The sequence below is a fragment of the Erythrolamprus reginae genome, chromosome 13 (assembly GCF_031021105.1).
Source record: "Erythrolamprus reginae isolate rEryReg1 chromosome 13, rEryReg1.hap1, whole genome shotgun sequence".
NCBI classification, from domain to species: domain Eukaryota; kingdom Metazoa; phylum Chordata; class Lepidosauria; order Squamata; family Dipsadidae; genus Erythrolamprus; species Erythrolamprus reginae.
This window is the reverse complement of record NC_091962.1, coordinates 7,427,784-7,449,451: the sequence shown is the minus strand read 5'-3', so window position 1 is coordinate 7,449,451 and position 21,668 is coordinate 7,427,784. Positions and strand designations below refer to the sequence as shown.

The window sequence follows — 21,668 nt, the reverse complement described above, 5'->3', positions numbered from 1 at the left end:
AGGCTAAATCTTCTCAGGCCGCCTCCCTTAAGGAAGCCGAGAAGAGGATACGGGCTCTGGAGAGGCAACTAGAGATGGCCCAGAAACAGCCACCAGCGCCACAGGCCCAACCAAATTATCTTCGGGGGCCCACGCCCCCCCCGGCCTCCCCCTTGCCAGGCATTGCTGGGGTTGTAGGCTCGGCAACAGAACGTGATTGGTCGCCTGAACGCCCCCTATTGTCCACTGGACCCCAATATACCTTGCCCATGGCCAGCAGCACGGGTGCTCAATACAACCAGCCCACAGCCACCTTTACACCGTCTGCTGTGGGTCTGAGGAGCTCGTTTGATACGTGGCAAAGCATGCCTCAGGATCTCCAAAATCTAATAAGCAGTGTTTATGCCCAAGGGATTACAGTTGGGGCACAACAACAGGCCCCTGGGATTCCCATTCCACCGAAGCATAGGAATGTGTGGGCACCTCCTGCTCCAGCCTCTTTCCAAGGCTCCATGAAGGAGGATCTCTATCCCAGAGAGGAGGATAGTGAAGAAGGCGAGGGTTTGTCGGGAGATGAGCAACCACCTGAACCACCGAGCCTTGTAGGCCTCTTCAAGCCCTCTCTCTTTCGAATCATGTTAAATAAGGCCAAGTTGGTCTTTGAGGGAGCAGGAGAGGGGAAGTTACCTACAGAAAACACTGCACAGGCCTCAAAAGGGGTCCTACTTTCAGTGCCAAAAAAAGAACCAGAAACCATTCCCTCCTCTGATATTTTCCTTGACAATATAAAAAGGCCTTGGGAAGCGCCAGCAGCAGCACAAGGCCCCTCTTTGATTGATAGGAAATACTACACCTTCGATCAGGAGATGGAATCGCTTTTAACACCTCCAACCATAGACACTCCTGTGGCAAGTTTGGTGTCCAACGCCTTGGTCCCTTCGGAGGTTTCGGAGGGTTTGAAGGCGGAGGACAAAAGAGCCGAGACGGTAGTCATGAAGACTCACCAAATGGCAGCCTGGGCCTTGCGAGCCGCCTCGGCTGCCTCATTTTTTAATAGGGCAACCATCCTGTGGATACAGGACATGCAAGCACGTGCAAGTCAGGAGGATGGCAGGTTCCGCCAAGATTTAAATAAACTGCTGGCAGCAACGGAGTTCTCCGCGGACGCTACCATGGATGCGGCAAAATTTGCATCCCGTGCGCTGGCATCCTCTTTGTCCTCCCGGAGATTAATTTGGCTGCGAAGCTGGCAGGCGGACGTAAAATCAAAATGGCGCCTAGCTTCTGCCAAATTCCAAGGGGAACAGTTGTTCGGCGATTCCCTTGAGAAGGTCCTTATCAAGGACAAAGATAAAAAGAAGGTGCTCCCAAGATCCAACAGGAGAGCAGAACGACGGTTCACCCCTTTCTATAGAAGGCAGAACTTTCGTGCAGAGCCCTCCTCAACCGTCTCTCAGGGTTCGAGGAATTTCTCTCAGGGCTCTTTCAACCAGGGAGGCTTCCGTCAGGATAGACCGTACTTCGCGGACCGCGGCAGACCCTACCAGCAGGGACGCCGACCATACAGAGGTTCCAACTTTAAGGGTTCCAAGCGTGGAAAATGACTCCTCAGACCCTTACCCTCTGGGGGGCAAGCTCCTCCACTTTGCCAACGCTTGGAGGGCTGCATCCCTCGACTCCTGGGCCGTGGCCACAGCAACACAGGGGTTGCGGATCAATTTTCTCCGGGTACCCCCACACCGCTTCATTGCTTGTCCTCAAGTGACAGACCCCCAGAAGAGGGCGCTGTTGCACCGGGAAATAGAGCACCTCCTGGAGATAGAAGCGATAGAGGAGGTTCCCTTTCACCTGAGGGGAACAGGTTTCTATTCCATCGTTTTCCTAGTCCCCAAATCTTCGGGCGGGGTCCGTTTGATTTTAAATCTCAAACGGTTGAATCTGTATGTGCGTTATCAAAAATTCAAAATGCACTCCCTCAGGTCTATACTGCAATCCATTCGACCGGGAGACCTCCTCTCCTCCATCGATCTCAAGGAGGCCTACCTCCATGTACCGGTAGCACAGGAGCACAGACAATTCCTCCGGTTTTCCATCAACGGATCTCATTACCAATATCGAGCGATGCCATTTGGACTGTCGTCAGCGCCGAGGACGTTCACCAAACTTCTGGACGTCCTCACGGCCACCTTGTGACACAGGTCAGTGCGACTCATGGCATACCTCGACGACGTCCTGATCCTGTCAAAGTCCCGGGACCGGGCACAGCGGGATCTCCAACTGACCCTGTCGACCCTAAGGACTTTCGGGTTTACCATAAACCTGGAAAAGAGTCAGCTAATTCCTTCAACCAGGTTAGCTCACCTGGGCACCATCATCGATACAGACTTGTGCCAAGTTTTCCTATCGGAGGACAGACAGGCCAATATCCGGACTCTACTACAGGACCTGTCTTCTCAACCAAAACCTTCCCTGGCCTTTCTCTCCAAAATCCTGGGCACGTTGGTTTCTTGCATAGATGTGGTTCCCTGGGCCAGGTTACACATTCGAGACCTCCAATGGTTTCTCCTACCCTATCAAAGGAGAAAGACCAGCCATACCAGGATGCAGGTGATTCTCCCTGCAGCGGTCAGGAGATCCATCCGTTGGTGGACCTCAACCGCTATTCAAAGGGGGTCACCCTTTCACGGACAGGACTTTATCACCCTCACGACGGACGCCAGCCTGTTCGGATGGGGTGCTCACCTGTCATCCAATGTAGCCCAGGGCTTGTGGACTCCTCGGGAGTTGGAAACCATCAACATCAATTTCTTGGAATTGAGGGCAGTGTCTCTCGCTCTGCTGAGTTTTTCTCATCTGGTGCAGGGCAGCCATGTCCTGGTTCTAACAGACAACGTTTCCGCTCGCTCTTACATCAACCACCAGGGCGGGACGAGATCCAGGCGCCTGATGCAGGAGGCCAACACTCTGTTCAAGTGGGCAGAGACTCACCTGGCCTCTCTCGCAGCCGAGCACATCTCAGGCCAGGAGAATGTGACGGCGGATTGGCTGAGTCGCAGGACTTTGGATCCGGGGGAGTGGAAGCTGGATCCAGGAGTGTTCCGGGCACTAACCGCTCAGTTCAGCACACCGATCATAGACCTGTTTGCTACGTGCCACAACGCGCAGCTACCCCGCTTCTTTTCCCGGTTCCCATCTCCGGGTTCAGAAGGGGTGGATGCACTACGTCTCCCCTGGCCAGTGGGGCTCCTGTATGCATTCCCTCCTACCCGCATACTTCAGAGAGTGCTACACAAAATCATACAGGAACGAGCCGAAGTACTGCTGGTAGCACCTTTTTGGCCTCGGCGGGCTTGGTTCTCGGACTTGAAGGAGCTGTCCGTCTCCCCTCCTTGGAGAATTCCAGACGACCTGGTAGCCCTCAGTCAGGGGTGCATCGCGCATCCAGAGCCTCAATGGTGGCACCTGACCGTGTGGCACTTGAGGGGGACCGTCTAAGGCAATTACGTCTCCCTGACACGGTCATCGCTACCATGCAGGCGGCACGCAGACCTTCTACAAGGAGGATTTACCAATCCACATGGTCAGCCTTCTGCACCTTCTGTGAGGACCGGCAGCTCGATCCGGTAGCGGCCTTGCCTGGTACTGTTTTAACCTTCCTCCAGGCAGGATTAGACAAGGGACTGGCGCCAAACACGTTACGACGCCATGTGGCGGCGCTGTCTACAATATTGAACCACGACCAGTACCAACCCTTGTCAAGACATCCTTGGATTCGCGATTTCTTAAAAGGAGCGTCAAATATTAGACCGGCTCCCGTCCATAGGTTTCCCTCGTGGGATCTATCTCTTGTCCTTAAGGCCTTGACAGCTCCACCCTTTGAACCGTTGAGGACGGTATCACTGCGGTTTTTATCCATCAAAACGGCCTTTCTAGTCGCCATTACCTCGGCCAGGAGGGTGTCGGAGCTGTCGGCCCTGTCCGTAAGACCTGACCTTTGTCTATTCCATCCGGACAGAGTAGTTCTTCGACTGGACCCGTCCTTCATTCCCAAAGTGAACTCGGGCTTTCATAGAACTCAAGAGATAATATTACCTGATTTCTGTACACATGGCACGCACCCATCTGAACTCAGATGGCATAAATTGGATGTGAGACGGGCGCTAAAACTTTATGTTCGTAGGACACAGGCCTTCAGGTCATCGGAAGCCTTGTTTATTTCCTTTTCATCACATGAACAAGGTACTAGAGTGTCTTCACGAACTATCAGTCGTTGGATAAGGATCTGCATCACTGAGGCCTATAAAGCGTCAGGACAGACTGTTCCTCAAGGAATTACTGGTCATTCAACACGAAGTGCGGCTGTTTCGGCAGCATGGTCTACGCAGGCTTCGATTGAAGAGATTTGTAGAGCCGCCACGTGGGCGGCTCCATCTACCTTCATCAAGCATTACCGGATTGATACCTTTGCTTCCGCGGAAGCAGCCTTTGGGAGGAGGGTGTTACAAAGGGTGTGTTCCTCTTGACCGCCCTTGGTCCTGTTTCCCTCCCTGTTCATGTCTTGGGTATATCCCACGTTGGACTCTCCTTGCAAGTGCATTGGAGAAGAACCGTTGAAACTTACCTGAACGGTCTTCTCGATGCACTGCAAGGAGAGTCCAAAACCCACCCGATTGGTGGACCAAGGGTTTCTCTTTTTGTCTGACATTGTTAAGATTTGGTCCTGGCGTATGCCTTCCAGTTGTTAATAAAAAAAGTTATAGTTTACTGCTCCTTCGTTTCTTTATGACTGGTAGGCTAGGGGGCGGTACCTGCATAATGTTTAAATTAAAACTCAGTCCCTCCAATGAGACTGGAGAATTACCCACGTTGGACTCTCCTTGCAGTGCATCGAGAAGACCGTTCAGGTAAGTTTCAACGGTTCTTCTAACCTTTTTAAACCTAGGATTGTAAGTCTAGTTGCGTAGGGCAGTGTTTCCCAACCTTTTTTGAGCCGCGGCACATTATTCATATTTTCAAAATCCTGGGGAACACTGAACAGGGGTGGGGGTGGGTGGGGGGGTGGCTAAAGAAAAGTTTTGACAAAAAAAATCTTCCTCCATTTCGCTCTATTTCTCCCTCACTCTTTCTCTCTCTTCCTTCCTTCCCTTCTTTCTCTCTCTCCATCCCTCTTTCTTTCTTCCTCTCTTTTTTGCTCTTTCTCTCTCCCTCCTTCCCTCCCTATATGTCTTTCTCTCTCCCTTGCTCTCTCTGCCTCTCTTGCTATCTCTCTTTCATTCTCTCTCTTTCTTTCTCTCTCTTTCTCTCTCTCTTGCTATCTCTTTCTCTCTCTCTGTGTCTCTCTTTCTCTGTCTCTCTTTCTCTCTCTCTTGCTATCTCTCTTTCTCTCTCTTTCTCTGTCTCTCTCTCTCTCTGCCTCTCTTGCTATGTCTCTCTTGCTCTCTCTCTCTTTCTCTTCCTTTCTTCTCTGCGGAGGCCGGCGAAGGTTTTTCTTATTTTAAATGTTCCGGGTGGCAAGGGGATGCGGAGCCCGCACGCACCCCCCCCCCCGACATTCCAAATCCTGCCTTAGGTGTGAGAAGAAAAAAGCGCTCGGTGAAGGGACTGCATGCAAGAGGGGCCGGGCGGGCATTAGCAGCCCGATGAGGAGGACGAGAAGCCGCTGCAGCCACCCCCAATCCCCCCCCCCCTTCCCTGGGTACCTTCCAAAGGCCCCTGGAAAAAGGCAGGAGGTAGCAACGAGCGCGAGGACAAGCAGGCAGCTTGGCGGAGGGGAAGCATTGACGGGCTCTCCTCCTTCCCCACCCCCGCGCTTCTCTCCCGCCCTGGCTTTTGCTTCGCCCGCAGATTTCCCCGCAGTTCAAAAGGAGGCAAGAGGTGGCCTGGATGAAATTGCGGGGAAATCATGGGGCGAAGCGAAAGCCAGGGTGGACTCGCAAAGGCGGGCTCAGGCTGCATGAGGAGAAAGAGGCGGAGGGAAAGAAGGCGACGGCAGCGGGACCTGCAGCTCGATGGGCGTCTCCTCGTGGGATAGAATCCTCTCTTTCTCATGCTGCTCCCACCATGGCTGCGCGCGGTCCCGGTGCCCCTGGCTGAAGGTCGTCCTGTGGCTGGTCTTGGGCTTTACGGTTGCTTCCTGGTTCCCTCTCCTCCCTCCGCCTGTGTCTACCGCCAGCGCCTCATTCCTCGGAGCTGCCGTTTCCTTCCAGGCAGCCCAGCCACGCTGCCGTAGAAAGTGCAGAGGTTATTGCCGCCACCTCTGCCTCCACTCAGGGAGCCATCGTGGTTGAGCTGAGCGAGAGGAAAAGGTGCGGTGACCACAGTGGCTCCCTGAGTGGAGGCAGAAGCGGTGGCAATAACCTCTGTGCTTTCTACGGCAGCGTGGCTGAGCTGGACGGAGGGAAGCGGCAACTCCCACTCGAGGAACCCACGGCAACGGGCGATGGCTTGGTGGGAGGCGACGGCGGGAGACACAGGCGGTGGGAGGAGAGGGAACCAGGAAGCGACTGTGAAGCCCAAGACCATCCACAGGACGACACTCAGGCAGGGGCGCCGGCAGCGCCCCGCCCAGCTGGAGCTTCTCGCGGCACACCTGGCCATGTCTCGCGGCACACCGGTTGGGAAACACTGGCGTAGGGTATTCTGTTACGAGTGGAGGAGTGGAGGGCTCTTTTAGTAAAGTATCTCTGGGCATTTTCTAGGGTGTTTATGTCTGAAATTGTGTTTTTTTCTGCTGTGGCATTTTTCTTTTTGGCGAAAAAATAATCTTGTGGTTTTTTTCCACAGTGGATACAACTGACCATGTTTGCCTGAAAAATATACGGATGACGTCCCGTGGAATTCTTTGGACTTTCCTTCTCGCTGGACATTTTATTTTGAATGTGGAGGATATTTTTACCTGCAAGTGCCTTGCGTTAACGCTTTTTGCGGCTTCTGTTCCAAGTAGAGGAAACACACACCACATACACACACACAAACACACTTCCAACTTGCCGTTGAATCATTTCATTTGTGGGTTCCTAACATTTCTGGGGACCTGAACTGCAGCTGAATTTCAAACGTCTGTTTTGAAGAATCCGCATTGCGAGACTGCTCAGGAATCAAACTTCTGAAAGCCACAAAACGGCCTTGCCACGCTGACAAACTGGAGTTTCTAGCAGCATTTCCCCAGGTTAACAAGATTGGGTTTACTCTTGAATGACCCCGGCCTAAATACAGGTAGTCCTCAATTTACAACGGTTCGTTTAGTGGCCGTTCGAAATTATAGGCACTGCAAAAAAATGATTTATGTTTTTTCATACTTGAGACTGTTACAGAATCCCCCATGGTCAATGTGATTTACATCCGGAGCCTCGCATTTGTGACGGGGTCTCTGGGCCCTGGGATTCGCTTTTGCCCCCTTCTGGACAAGCCAAGTTAGTGGAGAAGCCAAGTTCACTTAACGACCATGTTACTGATTGAACAGCTGCAGTGGCTCACTTCACAAATGTGCCAAGAAGAGTCGTAAAAAAATGGGGCAAAACTCACTTAACAAATGTCTCGCGTAGCGACATAAATGTTGGAGACAATTGAGGTTGTAAGTTGAGGACTACTTGTGCCTGGAAAACTCAGCCGTTTTGGGGAACTGCAAAATTACAGGGAAAAATATATGCTGCTCAAAAAAATCCAGGGAAGACTCAAAGAACCCATCCTAGATCTGAATGAATGAAATATTCTCATTGAATACTTTGTTCTGTACAAAGTTGAATGTGCACAACAGCCTGTGAAAATGATTGTCAATCCGTGTTGCTTCCTAAGTAGACAAGTTTGATTTCACAGAAGTTGGATTTACTTGGTGTTATATTGTGTTGTTTAAGTGTTCCCTTTATCTTTTTTGAGCAGTGTATAGATATATATTTAATCTTGCTGATGGTGAACCAAGCATCGTTGCCAATTTAAAGCACTTTGGTCTCTGACCTCTTTTCCATTTTAAAAAAAATACTTCTTTGAGGTTCAGCTATTCATTTAGTGACCATTCAAAGTTACAACAGCCCTGAAAAAAATAATAATTTACGACTGGTCCTCACACTTACAACCCCTGCAACATTGTCATGGTTCTGCAGATCAATCAATCAATATCAACTTTATTTGATTTGTCAATCGACCATATCAAAGCGAGGAAAAAGGACCACATCAGTCGTCATAAAACTGTGACTGGTTAAAATACAATAAAATTGGCTAAAATAGAGGGAATTTGAATAAATAATAAGTTAAAATGCAGCATAATATGCTAAAATTGAGTAGTAAAACATGAGAATATAACTCGTGCAAAGGATTATATTAAACAAATCTAAGATACTGATATAAAATATTCTTAAGTGAGTTCATCTCCTTTGCATGCCACCCCAATATGTTCTGCGATCAAAATTCAGGCAGTTGTATGATGGTTGCCGGTCACATGATTGCCATTTGCGACTGTCTCACAAGCCAAATTAATAGGGGATACTGGATTCACTTAATGACTGCCCGATTCACTTAACAACTCTTAACAGAGCTGGAAAAGGTGGTTGAAAAATTGGGCGTGGCTCACTTAACAACCCCTTTGCTTAGCAGGGGGAAGTCTGCTCCCAATTGTGGTCGTAAGTCGGATACTATCTGTATTTATGGCTAAGAGAACGGCACGATTGCTGGTTAACTCAAGTGGCTAATGAAATGCATTATGTCCGTCCTTCAAATTTCTCTTTAACGGGTTATGCCTCCCGTTTGCAAGAGATGTTAAAACCAGGAATTATCTTCATCCTTTGTCCCCAGCTGAACAAACAATATTTCATGCCTTTTTGTTATGCATGTGTGTGTTTATATATAAATAAATATATAGATATATATACATATATAGATATAGTGGTACCTCTACCTATGAACGCCTCTACTTTTGAACTTTTCTAGATAAGAACTGGGTGTTCAAGATTTTTTTGCCTCTCCTCAAGAACCATTTTCCACTTACAAACCCGAGCCTGCGAAAATGTAGCCGGAAAAAGCGGAGAGAAGTCTCCGTGGGGCCTCTCTAGGAATCTCCTGGGAGGAAGCAGGGCTGGAAAAAGTGGGAAGAAGCCTCCGTGGGGCCTCTCTAGGAATTTCCTGGGAGGAAACAGGGCCGGAAAAGGCAGGGAGAATCCTCTGTGGGGCCTCTCTGTGAATCTCCTGGGAGGAAACAGGGCCAGAAAAGATGGGGAGAAGCCTCCGTGGGGCCTCTCTAGGAATCTCCTGGGAGGAAGCAGGGCTGGAAAAAGCAGGAAGAAGCCTCCGTGGGGCCTTTCTAGGAATCTCCTGGGAGGAAGCAGGACTGGAAAAAGCAGGGAGGAGCCTCCGTGGGGCCTGTCTAGGAATCTCCTGGGAGGAAGCAGGGCTGGAAAAAGCAGGGAGAAGCCTCCGTGGGGCCTCTCTAGGAATCTCCTGGGAGGAAGCAGGGCTGGAAAAAGTGGGAAGAAGCCTCCGTGGAGCCTCTCTAGGAATTTCCTGGGAGGAAACGGCTGGAAAAGGCAGGGAGAAGCCTCCGTGTGGCCTCTCTAGGAATCTCCTGGGAGGAAGCAGGGCCAGAAAAGGTGGGGAGAAGCCTCCGTGGGGCCTCTCTAGGAATCTCCTGGGAGGAAACAGGGCCTCCGCCCTCCCTGTGGTTCCCCCAATCGCATGCATTATTTGCTTTTACATTGACTCCTATGGGGAAAATTGTTTCTTCTTACAAACTTTTCTACTTAAGAACCTGGTCATGGAACGAATTAAGTTCGTAAGCAGAGGTACCACTGTATGTGTATAATTTCCTGGAAACTCCTGGACGTTTTCAGGGCCTAATCAACCTCTCTCCCAGGCCTTTGCAAGACTTTCCTTCCTGCAGAGGCGAGTTTGGGAAACCCAGTGCCTAAAGACACTCCTTACCTATCTAATGCGCTTGTTGCTAAATATTTTTTTAATGAGAGTTTGCGCCGTAGCCTCCATCCGGGGTTGTCAGTTGTACCCCATTCTCAACCTCGAAAGCCTTCAATCGCTTCTCGAACACGGTCCCGCGGTTCAAGACTTGAGTTTCAACTTCTCTTAAAAGTTCTCTGGCGCCACCGTTTACGTTCTTATGCGTGTTTTTGTATGGTACGGATTTTACTTCCATGCCAAAATAATAAAAACAAAACAAAACCCAGAACTGTGGTAATGCTTCACACCACTGTACTCTGCTTTGTCTATTTGTGATTATTGCTGTATTTTTCATCAAAAACTGTAACGAGGGGGGGTGGGTCCATCTCAGAAATGTCGCATAGAAATTGGATTTGGATTGAAAATTTGCACGACTTTTCAGGGTAGGATTTGAGTTTATGTCATTGATTAGATTAGATTAGATTTATTGGATTTATATGCCACCCCTCTCCGCAAACTCGGGGCGGCTCACAACAAGGTAAAAACAATACGTAATAACAAATCCAATACCCACCAATCCAATTACAATTTTAAGCTAAAAAATTCATTAAAAACAACCCCAGAATATTAAAAAACAAGCACACAATCAATCTAACACCAAAACAACATGGGCAAGGGGGAGATGTTTCAGTTCCCCCATGCCTGACGGCAGAGGTGGGTTTTAAGGAGTTTGCGAAAGGCAAGGAGGGTGGGGGCAATCCTAATCTCAGGGGGGAGTTGGTTCCAGAGGGTCGGAGCCACCACAGAGAAGGCTCTTCCCCTGGGTCCCGCCAGACGACATTGGGAATCTTTAAATGGGCTGTTCTCATACCTGGTTTTTTTAGTTCTTTAAGTAAAAAGTTTATATGGGTTTGATTTATTGCATTGAATTGCATTTTCTCGCATAGGGCCTGTTGTGGCTGGATCACAGCCAACTCCTTTACTCGCAGGAGGAACTTGGTCTGTCTGAGCATCATAGGCCTGTGTGGCTATCAGAGGAGTCGGCTAGTGAGGGCGAGGGAGGGATGGAGATTGAGGGTCCTGCAGAGAATATAGAACACCCAGCTAGGGCCTTGCCTGGCTCTGATGAGGAGAGGGAAATTGTAGACCCTATTTTAGATGCATGGGTGAGGAGAATGCAAGGGAGACGAGCAGTTACGCAGACATAGAGGGAGGCCTTGAATACTGCTGTGCTCAATGTGTCTTTCTGAGACAACCCAAGAAAGGGATCTTGGGATTTTGGTGGACAGCTCAATGAAGATGTCAACCCAGTGTGCAGCAGCAGTAAAAAAAAAGCAAATTCCATGCTTGGCACGATTAGGAAGGGAGTCGAAAATAGGTCGGCAAGTGTTGTATTGCCTCTGTACAAATCGATGGTGAGACCACACTTGGAGTACTGTGTACAGTTCTGGTCACCTCACCTCAAGAAGGATAGAATGGAACTGGAAAAGGTGCAAAAAAGGGCAATAAGAATGATCAAGGAAATGGAGCCCCTCCCTTATGAAACCAGGTTGGTCTCTTCAGCCTTGAAAGACGGCGTTGAAGGGGTGACTTGATCGAAGTGTATAAAATCATGCGTGGGATAGAAAAGGTGGATAGAGAAAAATTGTTTTCTCTATCACACAATACCAGGACAAACGGGCCCTACCTAAAGCTCAGTGAGGACAAATCAAGGGAAATATTTCTTCACCCAGAGGGTCCTTGGTTGATGGAATTCCCTTCCAGAAGAGGTATTGACAGCTGACAGCCTGGATAGCTTCAAGGCAGGATTAGACAGATTCATGGATGCCAAGTGTATCATAGATGGTTATTGAAACGGATGTCCATGTGCCGCCTCAATGTTGGTTGAGGCAGGCAGGGTTCCCTTGGGTCCCATTTGTTGGGGGTCAAGAGAAAGGAAGGGTTTTGCCTTCTCTTTCTACTCAAGATCTCCATGGACAATTGGAGGGTCACTGTGGGACACAGAATGCGGGACTCAATGGGCTTTGGCCTGATTCAGCAGGACTCTTCTTATGTTCTTAAAAGGGGAGGAGATATTTATACCTAAAAGAGGGGAAAAGGGAAAGAGCACAGTCCAGAGTTTTTCCCCTTCTCAAATATTGCTGCAGTCTTGAATAGAATATAGTTTTGAGAAGTCTGTGAGTATTTCTGCTTCAGCCAAGCTACAGGCTTTAAGTTACAACTCTGTCTTGGAACATTCCTTATCCGTTTTGCCGCTGGCTTTGAATTTTGGCAGTCGACGGACATTCTTTGCTTTAATTTGTGGTTTTGAACAAGTTTGCTTCTACAATATACAATAGGCTCAGAAAAAATAAAGGGAACACTCGAAGAACCCATCCTAGATCTGAATGAATGAAATATTCTCACTGAATACTTCGTTCTGCACGAAGTTGAATGTGCACAACAGCAGGTGAAATTGATTGTCAATCAGTGGACAGTTTGATTTCAAGGAAGTTTGATTTACTTGCTGTACTATTGTACCAGGCCAAAGTCTCTAAATCCACATGATGGATTGAGCCTGACAGTTTGTTTGTTTGTTAGATTTTTATACCGCCCTTCTCCGCAGACTCAGGGCAGCTCACAACAAAGATAGGTACAACAATAGAAAATATACTGCTCAAAAAAATAAAAGGAACACTCAGGCGGTAGGGAAAGCAAGTAGGATGCTTGGCTGCATAGCTAGAGGTATAACAAGCAGGAAGAGGGAGATTGTGTATAGAGTGCTGGTAAGACCACATTTAGAATTATTATGGGTTTTTAGTTTAAATTATTAGATTTGTATTACATTGTTTTGCCACTATTGCTGTGAGCCGCCCCGAGTCTATGGAGAGGGGCGGCATACAAATTTAATTAATAATAATAATAATATTGACAAAATTGAACAGGTCCAAAGACGGGCTACAAGAATGGTGGAAGGTCTTAAGCATAAAACGTATCAGGAAAGACTTCATGAACTCAATCTGTATAGTCTGGAGGACAGAAGGAAAAGGGGGGACATGATCGAAACATTTCAATATGTTAAAGGGTTAAATAAGGTCCAGGAGGGAAGTGTTTTTAATAGGAAGGTGAACACAAGGACAAGGGGACACAATCTGAAGTTAGTTGGGAGAAAGATCAAAAGAAACGTGAGAAAATATTATTTGACTGAAAGAGTAGTAGATCCTTGGAACAAACTTCCAGCAGATGTGGTTGGTAAATGCACAGTAACTGAATTTAAACATGCCTGGGATAAACACAGATCCATCCTAAGATAAAATACAGAAAATAGCATAAGGGCAGACTAGATGGACCATGAGGTCTTTTTCTGCCGTCAGTCTTCTATGTTTCTATGTTAAACAACACAATATAACTCCAAGTAAATAAAACATTTCTGTGAAATCCAACTGTCCCCTTAGGAAGCAACACTGATTGACAATCAATTTCACCTGCTGTTGTGCACATTCAACTTTGTACAGAACAAAGTATTCAATGAGAATATTGACCTAGGATGTGTTATTTGAGTAATCCCTTTATTTTTTTTGAGCAGTGTATAAGAAATCTAAACTGAAAAATACGGTCTAAAACCCCAGTTCATTAAAAACCATCATCCACATTCATCCCATATACATTCTAATCTTCGGAGGGAGCTAGATGTAACACTCAACGGCCCCAAGCCTGCTGGCAAGGATGAGTTTTTAAAGCCCTGCGGAAGGCCAGGAGGGTGGGGGCGGTAGGAATCCTTGGAGGGAGTTGATTCCAAAGGGTCGGAGCCACCACAGAGAAGGCTCTTCCACTAGGCCCCACCAAAGGGCTTTGCCTGGCTGATGGGGCCTGGAGAAAGGCCGACTTTGTGGCACCCAACCAGCCGCTGGGATACATGAAGGATTTATTTATTTATTTATTCATTTATTCATTTGTCCAATACACAATACTGTTCTGTCTGGGTTTTCCCAGACCTCAACACCAACTGAAAAAACAGCCAGACACTCTGGTAAAAGCCAAAAGTATTTTATAGCTGGGAAAAATAAGCACAAAGGAAAACCTGTCTTCACAACAGACAAGCTATAATACGTTACAGCAGGGTCCTGATGTCCAGTCAATACCCCAAGCTTCTTGCTGGCACACCCCCCCAAGGTTTCAATAGTCCAAGGCACAAACCAGGATTGTAAGCCACCAAAGTTCACAGACAGGTCTCACGAATCTCCAAGATAAAACTCCACAAGCCAGGAAGGGTGGGTCCGCCTTTTATCCTTTCCCAAGAGCACCACACCCAAACCCGTCTCTGATTAGCTCTCCTTTGTCGCATATCTATGATGTCTTGAGCATTTTCCCCTAAGGAATCCAGGCTGCTTGCTGGGGAGAGCTCCCCCTGGTGGGACTCTGGCTGTCCTTCTTCTTCAGCCTGGGATTCCTCTTCCTCGTCAGTCTGCACCTCCTGTTCCTCAGCCTCTCCCTCTGAGCTGGAAACCGACAGAAGGTCAGCCATTCCCGGAGGGGTCCCAGACTGAACCACAACACAATACATATGGAAGAGAATAGACATGAAGTAATATATATAAAGATACAGTGTTCCCTCGATTTTTGCGGGGGCTGCGTTCCGAGACGGCCCGCGAAAGTCGAATTTCCGCGAAGTAGAGATGCAGAAGTAAATACTGTACACTATTTTTTGGCTATGAATAGTATCACAAGCCCTCCCTTAACACTTTAAACCCCTAAATTGCAATTTCCCATCCCCTTAGCAACCATTTAGATTATTACTCAACATGTTTATTTATTAAAGTTTATTAAAAAATATATTTATTAAAGGCGGACGAAAGTTTGGCGATGACTTATGACGTCATCAGGCGGGGAAAACCGTGGTATGGGGAAAAAACCGCAAAGTATTTTTTTAATTAATATTTTTGAAAACCTGTGGTATAGATTTTTCGCGAAGTTCGAACCCGCGAAAATCGAGGGAACACTGTAATATGTAAAAATAGAGAAGATATATGAAAGGAAGAAAATATATATGATATATGAGATAAAGGAAAGACAATTGGACAGGGGACGAAAGGCACACTAGTGCACTTATGCAAGCCCCTTACTGGCCTCTTAGGAACCTGGAGAGGTCAATCGTGGAGAGTCTAAGGGAGAAATGTTGGGGGTTAGGGGTTGACACTACTGAGTCCGGTAATGAGTTCCACGCTTCGACAACTCGATTGTTAAAGTCATATTTTTTTACAGTCAAGTTTGGAGCGGTTAATATTAAAGTTTGAATCAGTTGCGTGCTCTTGTGTTGTTGCGGTTGAAGCTGAAGTAGTCATGGACCGGTAGGACGTTGCAGCATATGTTGGTCACCTTGAACTGCTTCTAAAAATAGTGAAATATGGAACACAGATGAATCAAATTTATTGGGTGGTGACTGTTGGAGAGGGAATGTTTTATACCGAGTCATCGCAAGGTTTGCTGCCTCATTCTAAGGCTGGTTGTGAACTTGTCTAGACTCCAAAACACAGCAGCTGTGGCATTATATCACACTGTAGTAGGTTATGCACCTCACAGCTGCTTCTCCATCTGTCTTCTCCATTGGCACTTCCTTGCCATTTTTGGAAATACTTTGGAGGGTGTTTCATAGACTGCGTTGAAAAGCAGGAGGGTCCTTCCACAGAGCATCTCTGGGCAGCCAACCTAGACACCAACAGGATCTCCCTAGTGGATCTCCAAGCATCAGACTTCAGGAACCAGGTGGATCCGTTGGGTGACATCATGGAGAAGAAGCCCCCGTGGCTTCGTATGGTCCTTCTCCTGACCTTCTGTATCCCTGGGATCTTGACGGAGAAAAGTAAGCTACGGGGGGGAAGTAGGGGGTCCCCTTCCATGGTATGTTGTGGTTAGCTCTGACCCCAGGACTGTGGATGTGGGGGAGACATCCACATGCTGCAGGCCTGTTTTGCCCCCGGTGGAATCTGCTGATGAAGGCTCCTCTGACCAAGAAGACATGAGTGACAGGGAGGAGGAGAGTGGGGCAGACAGCTCAGAAGGAAATCAATTATCTAGCTCCTCCTTGGATTCGGAACAAGAGTTAATGATACAGCCACGCATGCGGAGAGCGATGCATAGGCAACAACAACTGAGAGATTATTATCAAAGAAAATGAGGCCACCTGTGGTTGGGTGGGGCTGTGGTCATTAGTGAGGCTGCTATAAAGAGCAGCCTGTGGGTTTGGCCATTGTGGAGGATTATCTGATCATTGTGTTTCGTGACTGCTTTACTGACTTTGACCTTTGTGTACTGATTTTTCCCCGCTTTGAAACTAAACCAGAGCAAAATGTGTTTCACTTTGTGAAAGAAGAAGGACTGTGAATTGCCTCACAGCTGCAAGCTAAGTATCACAGAACTGATAAGGGACTTGTACAAATTACCAGTTTGTTTGGAGACGAGGGCTCTTTGCTATACCAAAAGAGGGCTTGGTTTAAGTGAATTTTCATTATAAAGAACATTGTTTTGAATTTTCAAACGTGTGTGTGTCTGAAATTTGTACCTGTGAATTTTGGGGAGGAGTCTACCAGAGAGCCCAACAGAACATGGTACGAGGGTCGCCCAGAAAGTAATGCACCAATTTTTGTTTTCTCAGCCTACAGTAATGATATGAATGCAAAACTTTAGATATACAGTGGTACCTCTACTTAAGAACTTAATTCGTTCCTTGACCAGGTTCTTGAGTAGAAAAGTTTGTAAGTAGAAGCAATTTTTCCCATAGGAATCAATGGGAAACAATGCGTGCAAACCCAGTAGGAAAGAAATAAAAGCTCGGAATTTGGGTGGGAGGAGGAGGAGGAAGAAGAGGAGGAGGACAGTCGCTGCCGAAGAAAGAAGGTGAGGTGATGGGAATAAAAAAATCCAAAACTTTAAGGCTTAAAAAAGGACTCTGAGGCGGTGAGGAAGAGCACGCGCCTCCCATACACCCGGCACGAGGCTGCCTCCCATACACTGCGCCAGAGAGAGAAACCCAGGCGGGCCAGAGGGGGGAACCTCCCGCTCCTTTGACTGAAAGGCAGCTGCTGCTGCTGCTGCTTCTACTACCTGCTTCCTCTTCCTTCCCATGCTGAAGGGCTACCCTCTCCTCTCGCTCGCTTTGTAGCTGGCACCTTTCCTTCACTTTGGTGACTCCTCGGTTTGGCTGAAGCCAAGTCGATCCAGCCGGGGCAAAGTGCCTCTTTTTGCCTTTCCGTGCCCAGACACTCCAGGGGGCAACCTCGCGCCGGGTCTATGGGAGGCGGAGTGAGGGAGTCATCACAGCGAAGTGGTTTATTCCCTCTCCATGCACCCAGATAAAGGAAAATGCTTTGTTCGCTCTGGACTGCCAAAACCTCCTTAAGCACCACCAAAAGGCTCCTCTGGCAGACCAGAGAAGCCCGAGACGGCCGGGATTAAAGGGAGAATGGCAGGAAACTGGCTGGGCCTTTGTGCCGCTCTCAAATTTTCTGGACAATGTTTCCGGGCTCGGGTTCTTAAGTAGAAAATTGTTCTTAAGAAGAGGCAAAAAATCTTGAACACCCGGTTCTTATCTAGAAAAGTTCTTAAGTAGAGGCATTCTTAGGTAGAGGTACCACATTATTTGAATTGTCAGGAGTGCGTGTCTAAATTTTGCGTTTCTTCAGACGGATAGCATAGCTGCAGCAGTGTTTGGAAATGGCATCTATAAATGATGTACGTGACAAGCAGCGTGCCGTCATTGAATTTCTCAATGCGGAGAAAGAAACTGTTGGGAACATTCACAAACGTTGGTGTAGAGTTTACGGAGAATCTGCAGTCGACAGAAGTACGGTTAGTCGCTGGGCAGAGAGGGTGAGGCCATTACAATGCAGAAATGGCTTCGTGACCAGAACGCGGAGTGGTACCAACAGGGCATACACACCCTTGTGTCTCGCTGGAGGAAGGCCATAGAACGGGATGGAAATTATGTGGGAAAAATAGGGAGCGTAGAAGAAACATCATCCTTTCTCGTGTGTAAGTTTCATTCTATTCAATAAATAATTGTTGAAGGGAAAAAAATGTGGTGCATTACTTTCTGGGCGACCCTCGTAGACTCTTCCACCTTCCTTGAGTCCACCATGGGTTTACGCAAAGTGTGTTTGAATAGCTCTGTGGGCAGGAACCCAACTTTTTTGCTGCTCTTCACTGATGATGCCTTCCATTGAGGAGCCGTATACCGCACAAGTCAAAAAGAGGGTGGGGAAAATATTTACTGACCCCTCGCATCCTGGACACAAACTGTTTCAACTCCTACCCTCAAAACGTCGCTACAGAACACTGCACACCAAGACAACTAGACACAAGAACAATTTTTGCTCAAACGCCATCACTCTACTAAACAAATAATGTCCTCAACATTGTCAAACTTTTTACCAAGTCTTCACTTCTATTACTATTAGTTTTTTCTCGTTGTTCCTATCACATATGCACCAAGACAAATTTATTTATTTATTTATTTTATTTATTAGATTTGTATGCCGTCCCTCTCCGAAGACTCAGGGCGGCTCACAACAGCAATAAAAAGCAATATAACAGTGGAACAAATCTAATATTAAAAACATATAAAACCCTATCATTATTTAAAAACCAAACAGCAACATTCATACCACACATAAAACAAAGTATAAAAAAGCCTGGGGGGAAAGTGTCTCAACTCCCCCATGCCTGGCGGTATAAGTGAGTCTTAAGTAGTTTACGAAAGACAGGAAGGGTGGGGGCAGTTCTAATCTCCGGGGGGAGGTGGTTCCAGAGGGCCGGGGCCGCCACAGAGAAGGCTCTTCCCCTGGGGCCCGCCAAACGACATTAATAATTCCTTGTGTGTCCAATCACACTTGGCCAATAAAATCCTATTCTGTTCCCTTCCTTTCACTTAGGACTGGATGACTGTAACTTGTTGCTTGTCTCCTAAGATTTTTATTAATATTGACTGTTTCTTCATTGCTTATTTGACCCCTGTGACAATCATTAAGTGTTGTGCTTCATGATTCTTGACAAATGTATATTTTTGATTTATGTACACTGAGAGCATCTGCACCAAAGACAAATTCCTTGTGTGTCCAATCACACTTGGCCAATAAAATTCTATTGTATTCTATTCCTCCCACTTAGGACTGTATGACTGTAACGTTGTTTGTATCTTTAAGATTTTTATTAATATTTATTTATTTATTTATTTATTTATTTATTTATTTATTTATTTATTTATTTATTATTTAGATTTGTATGCCGCCCCTCTCCGAAAACTCGGGGCGGCTCACAACAAGATAGAACAAATCATAAATAATCCAAATAACTTTAAAATATTTAAAGATTTAAAAGAACCCCATATACTAACAGACACACAAACAAGCATACCATGTATAAATTAACCATGCCCGGGGGAGGTGTTTCAATTCCCCCATGCCTGACGGCAAAGGTGGGTTTTAAGGAGTTTACGGAAGGCAGGAAGAGTAGGGGCATTTCTAATCTCTGTGGGGAGTTGGTTCCAGAGAGCCGGTGCCGCCACAGAGAAGGCTCTTCCCCTGGGGCCCGCCAACCGACATTGTTTAGTTGACGGGACCCGGAGAAGGCCCACTCTGTTTCCTAATTGCTCATTTGACTCCTGTGACAATCATTGTGTTGTGTTTAATGTTTCTTGACAAATATATATTTTTGTTTTATGTACACTGAGAGCATCTGCACCAAGACAAACTCCTTGTGTGTCCAATCACTCTTGGCCGATAAAGAATTCTATTCTATTCTATTCTTCTTTCCTTAGTTTTGGAAGGAAAGGTCTTCGTCTTCCCCAAGACCTCTACCGACTCCTACGTTCTGCTGAGACCCGACTTACAACAAGGGCTGCGACGTTTCACTCTCTCCCTGGAATATTTCACCGATTTGACCCGCAGCTTCGCCCTCTTCTCAGCGGCTTCCCAGGAACACGACAACGAGATTCTCCTGATGCGACGCCCCGAAGAATACCACGCGTGCGTGGGAGGGGAGTGCGCTGTTTTCCTAGTGCCCAAACTCACGCCCCGTTCGTCTTTCCACTGGGAAACGGTTTGTACCACTTGGGATTCAGCGACCGGGATAGTTCAGCTTTGGTTGGACGGGCAGCGCTTGCCGCGGAAAGCGGCCGCGAAGGGCTACGAGGTCAAGACGGATCTGATGGTGATGCTGGGCCAGGAGCAAGATTCCTACGGGGGCGGCTTTGACTCGGACGAGTCCTTCGTGGGAGAAATCGCTGAGGTCTACCTGTGGGATGACGTCCTGCCCGCTGAAGTGATACGCAACATGCAGAAACATACCACGGCGGCCCTTTTAATGGGCTGGACCTCGCTGAAGTTTGAAGTCAAAGGCTACGTGTTGACCGAGCCCTTGTGAAGCCTTCAGTCCACGATGAATCTTTTGGAGTAGTCCTCACAGCAGGCCGCGTTGCAGCATTCCTCAAGCTTGGCTGCTCGGAGGTGTTTGGACTTGTGGACTTCAATCCCCAGAATTCTTTCTTAACCATGACTGGCTGGAGAATTCTGGGAACTGAAGTCCGTACATCAGAAAACATGATGTAGGCAAAGTTGGCTCTTCTAAGACTTGTGGACTTCAACCCCCAGAATTCTTTCTTAACCACGACTGGCTGGAGAATTCTGGGAACTGAAGTCCGTACATCAGAAAACATGATGTAGGCAAAGTTGGCTCTTCTAAGACTTGTGGACGCTAGCTCAGGAATTCTGGGAGTTGAAGTCCACAAGTCTTAGAAGAGCCAACTTTGCCTCCCCTGGGCTAGGGAATTCTGGGAGTTGATGTCCATAAAACCTTCAGGTGCCCAAGGCTGAGAATCCTTCCTTTGAACCTCTTAACCAAGCAAGCAGCTTTGCAAAGTTGCCCCACTGATTCAAACCGCCTGTTTGCCCCACACAATACTTGCTTTCCATGTTTGCTTTGCTTGCTTTCATGCCCAGGGCTTTTATTTTTTATTTTTTAAGTTGGATTTTCCACAATTAAGCCATCTGCTTCCCACTGGGGTTCTCTAAGGAGCCTTTCAGAGAATCCGAGTCAATTAAATATCTAAGCATCTTTTTTTTTTTTCATTTCTAATGTGGCGAATAACAAATGCAGTGATTTGTTTAACAAATGTGGTAAGAAAAGTCCTAAAAGCGGACAAAAGCCACTTTGAGTCCTCGGAGAGGGGCGGCATACAAATCTAAATAATAATAATAATAATAATAATAATAATAATAATAATAATAATAAGCCAACAAGCTTGTCAACAAGCTCAAACTCAACCCAGACAAGACGGAGTGGCTGTGGATCTTACCTCCCAAAGACAATCCCATCTGTCCGTCCATTACCCTGGGGGGAGAATCACCCCTCAGAGAGGGTCCGCAACTTGGGCGTCCTCCTCGATCCACAGCTCACATTAGAGAAACATCTTTCATCTGTGGCGAGGGGGGCATTTGCCCAGGTTCGCCTGGTGCACCAGTTGCGACCCTATTTGGACCGGGAGTCACTGCTCACGGTCACTCATGCCCTCATCACCTCGAGGCTCGACTACTGTAATGCTCTCTACATGGGGCTACCTTTGAAAAATGTTCGGAAACTTCAGATCGTGCAGAATGCAGCTGCAAGAGCAATCATGGGCTTTCCCTAAATATGCCCATGTTACACCAACACTCCGCAGTCTGCATTGGTTGCCGATCAGTTACCGGTCACAATTCAAAGTGTTGGTTATGACCTATAAAGCCCTTCATGGCCTCGGACCAGAATACATCCGGGACCGCCTTCTGCTACACGAATCCCAG

General features: G+C 47.4%; 2 protein-coding genes across 2 annotated transcripts in view; both read left to right on the top strand.

Annotated features, from left to right (window-relative positions):
* Positions 1–10,187, top strand: part of CAPN1 (calpain 1) — a 60,541-nt gene extending 50,354 nt beyond the window's left edge. The window contains exon 22 of the mRNA XM_070766617.1: positions 6,763–10,187. Coding sequence (XP_070622718.1) covers positions 6,763–6,789 — 27 coding nt within the window. The 3' untranslated portion in view covers positions 6,790–10,187. The remainder of the gene's footprint in view (positions 1–6,762) is intronic.
* A 5,434-nt stretch (positions 10,188–15,621) lies between these two features.
* On the top strand, positions 15,622–20,253 carry LOC139175270 (mucosal pentraxin-like). The gene is made up of 2 exons (XM_070766275.1): positions 15,622–15,697; positions 19,649–20,253. The coding sequence occupies exons 1-2, from the start codon at positions 15,622–15,624 to the stop codon at positions 20,251–20,253; spliced, it is 681 nt and encodes a 226-aa protein (XP_070622376.1).
* Positions 20,254–21,668: the final 1,415 nt, after the last annotated feature.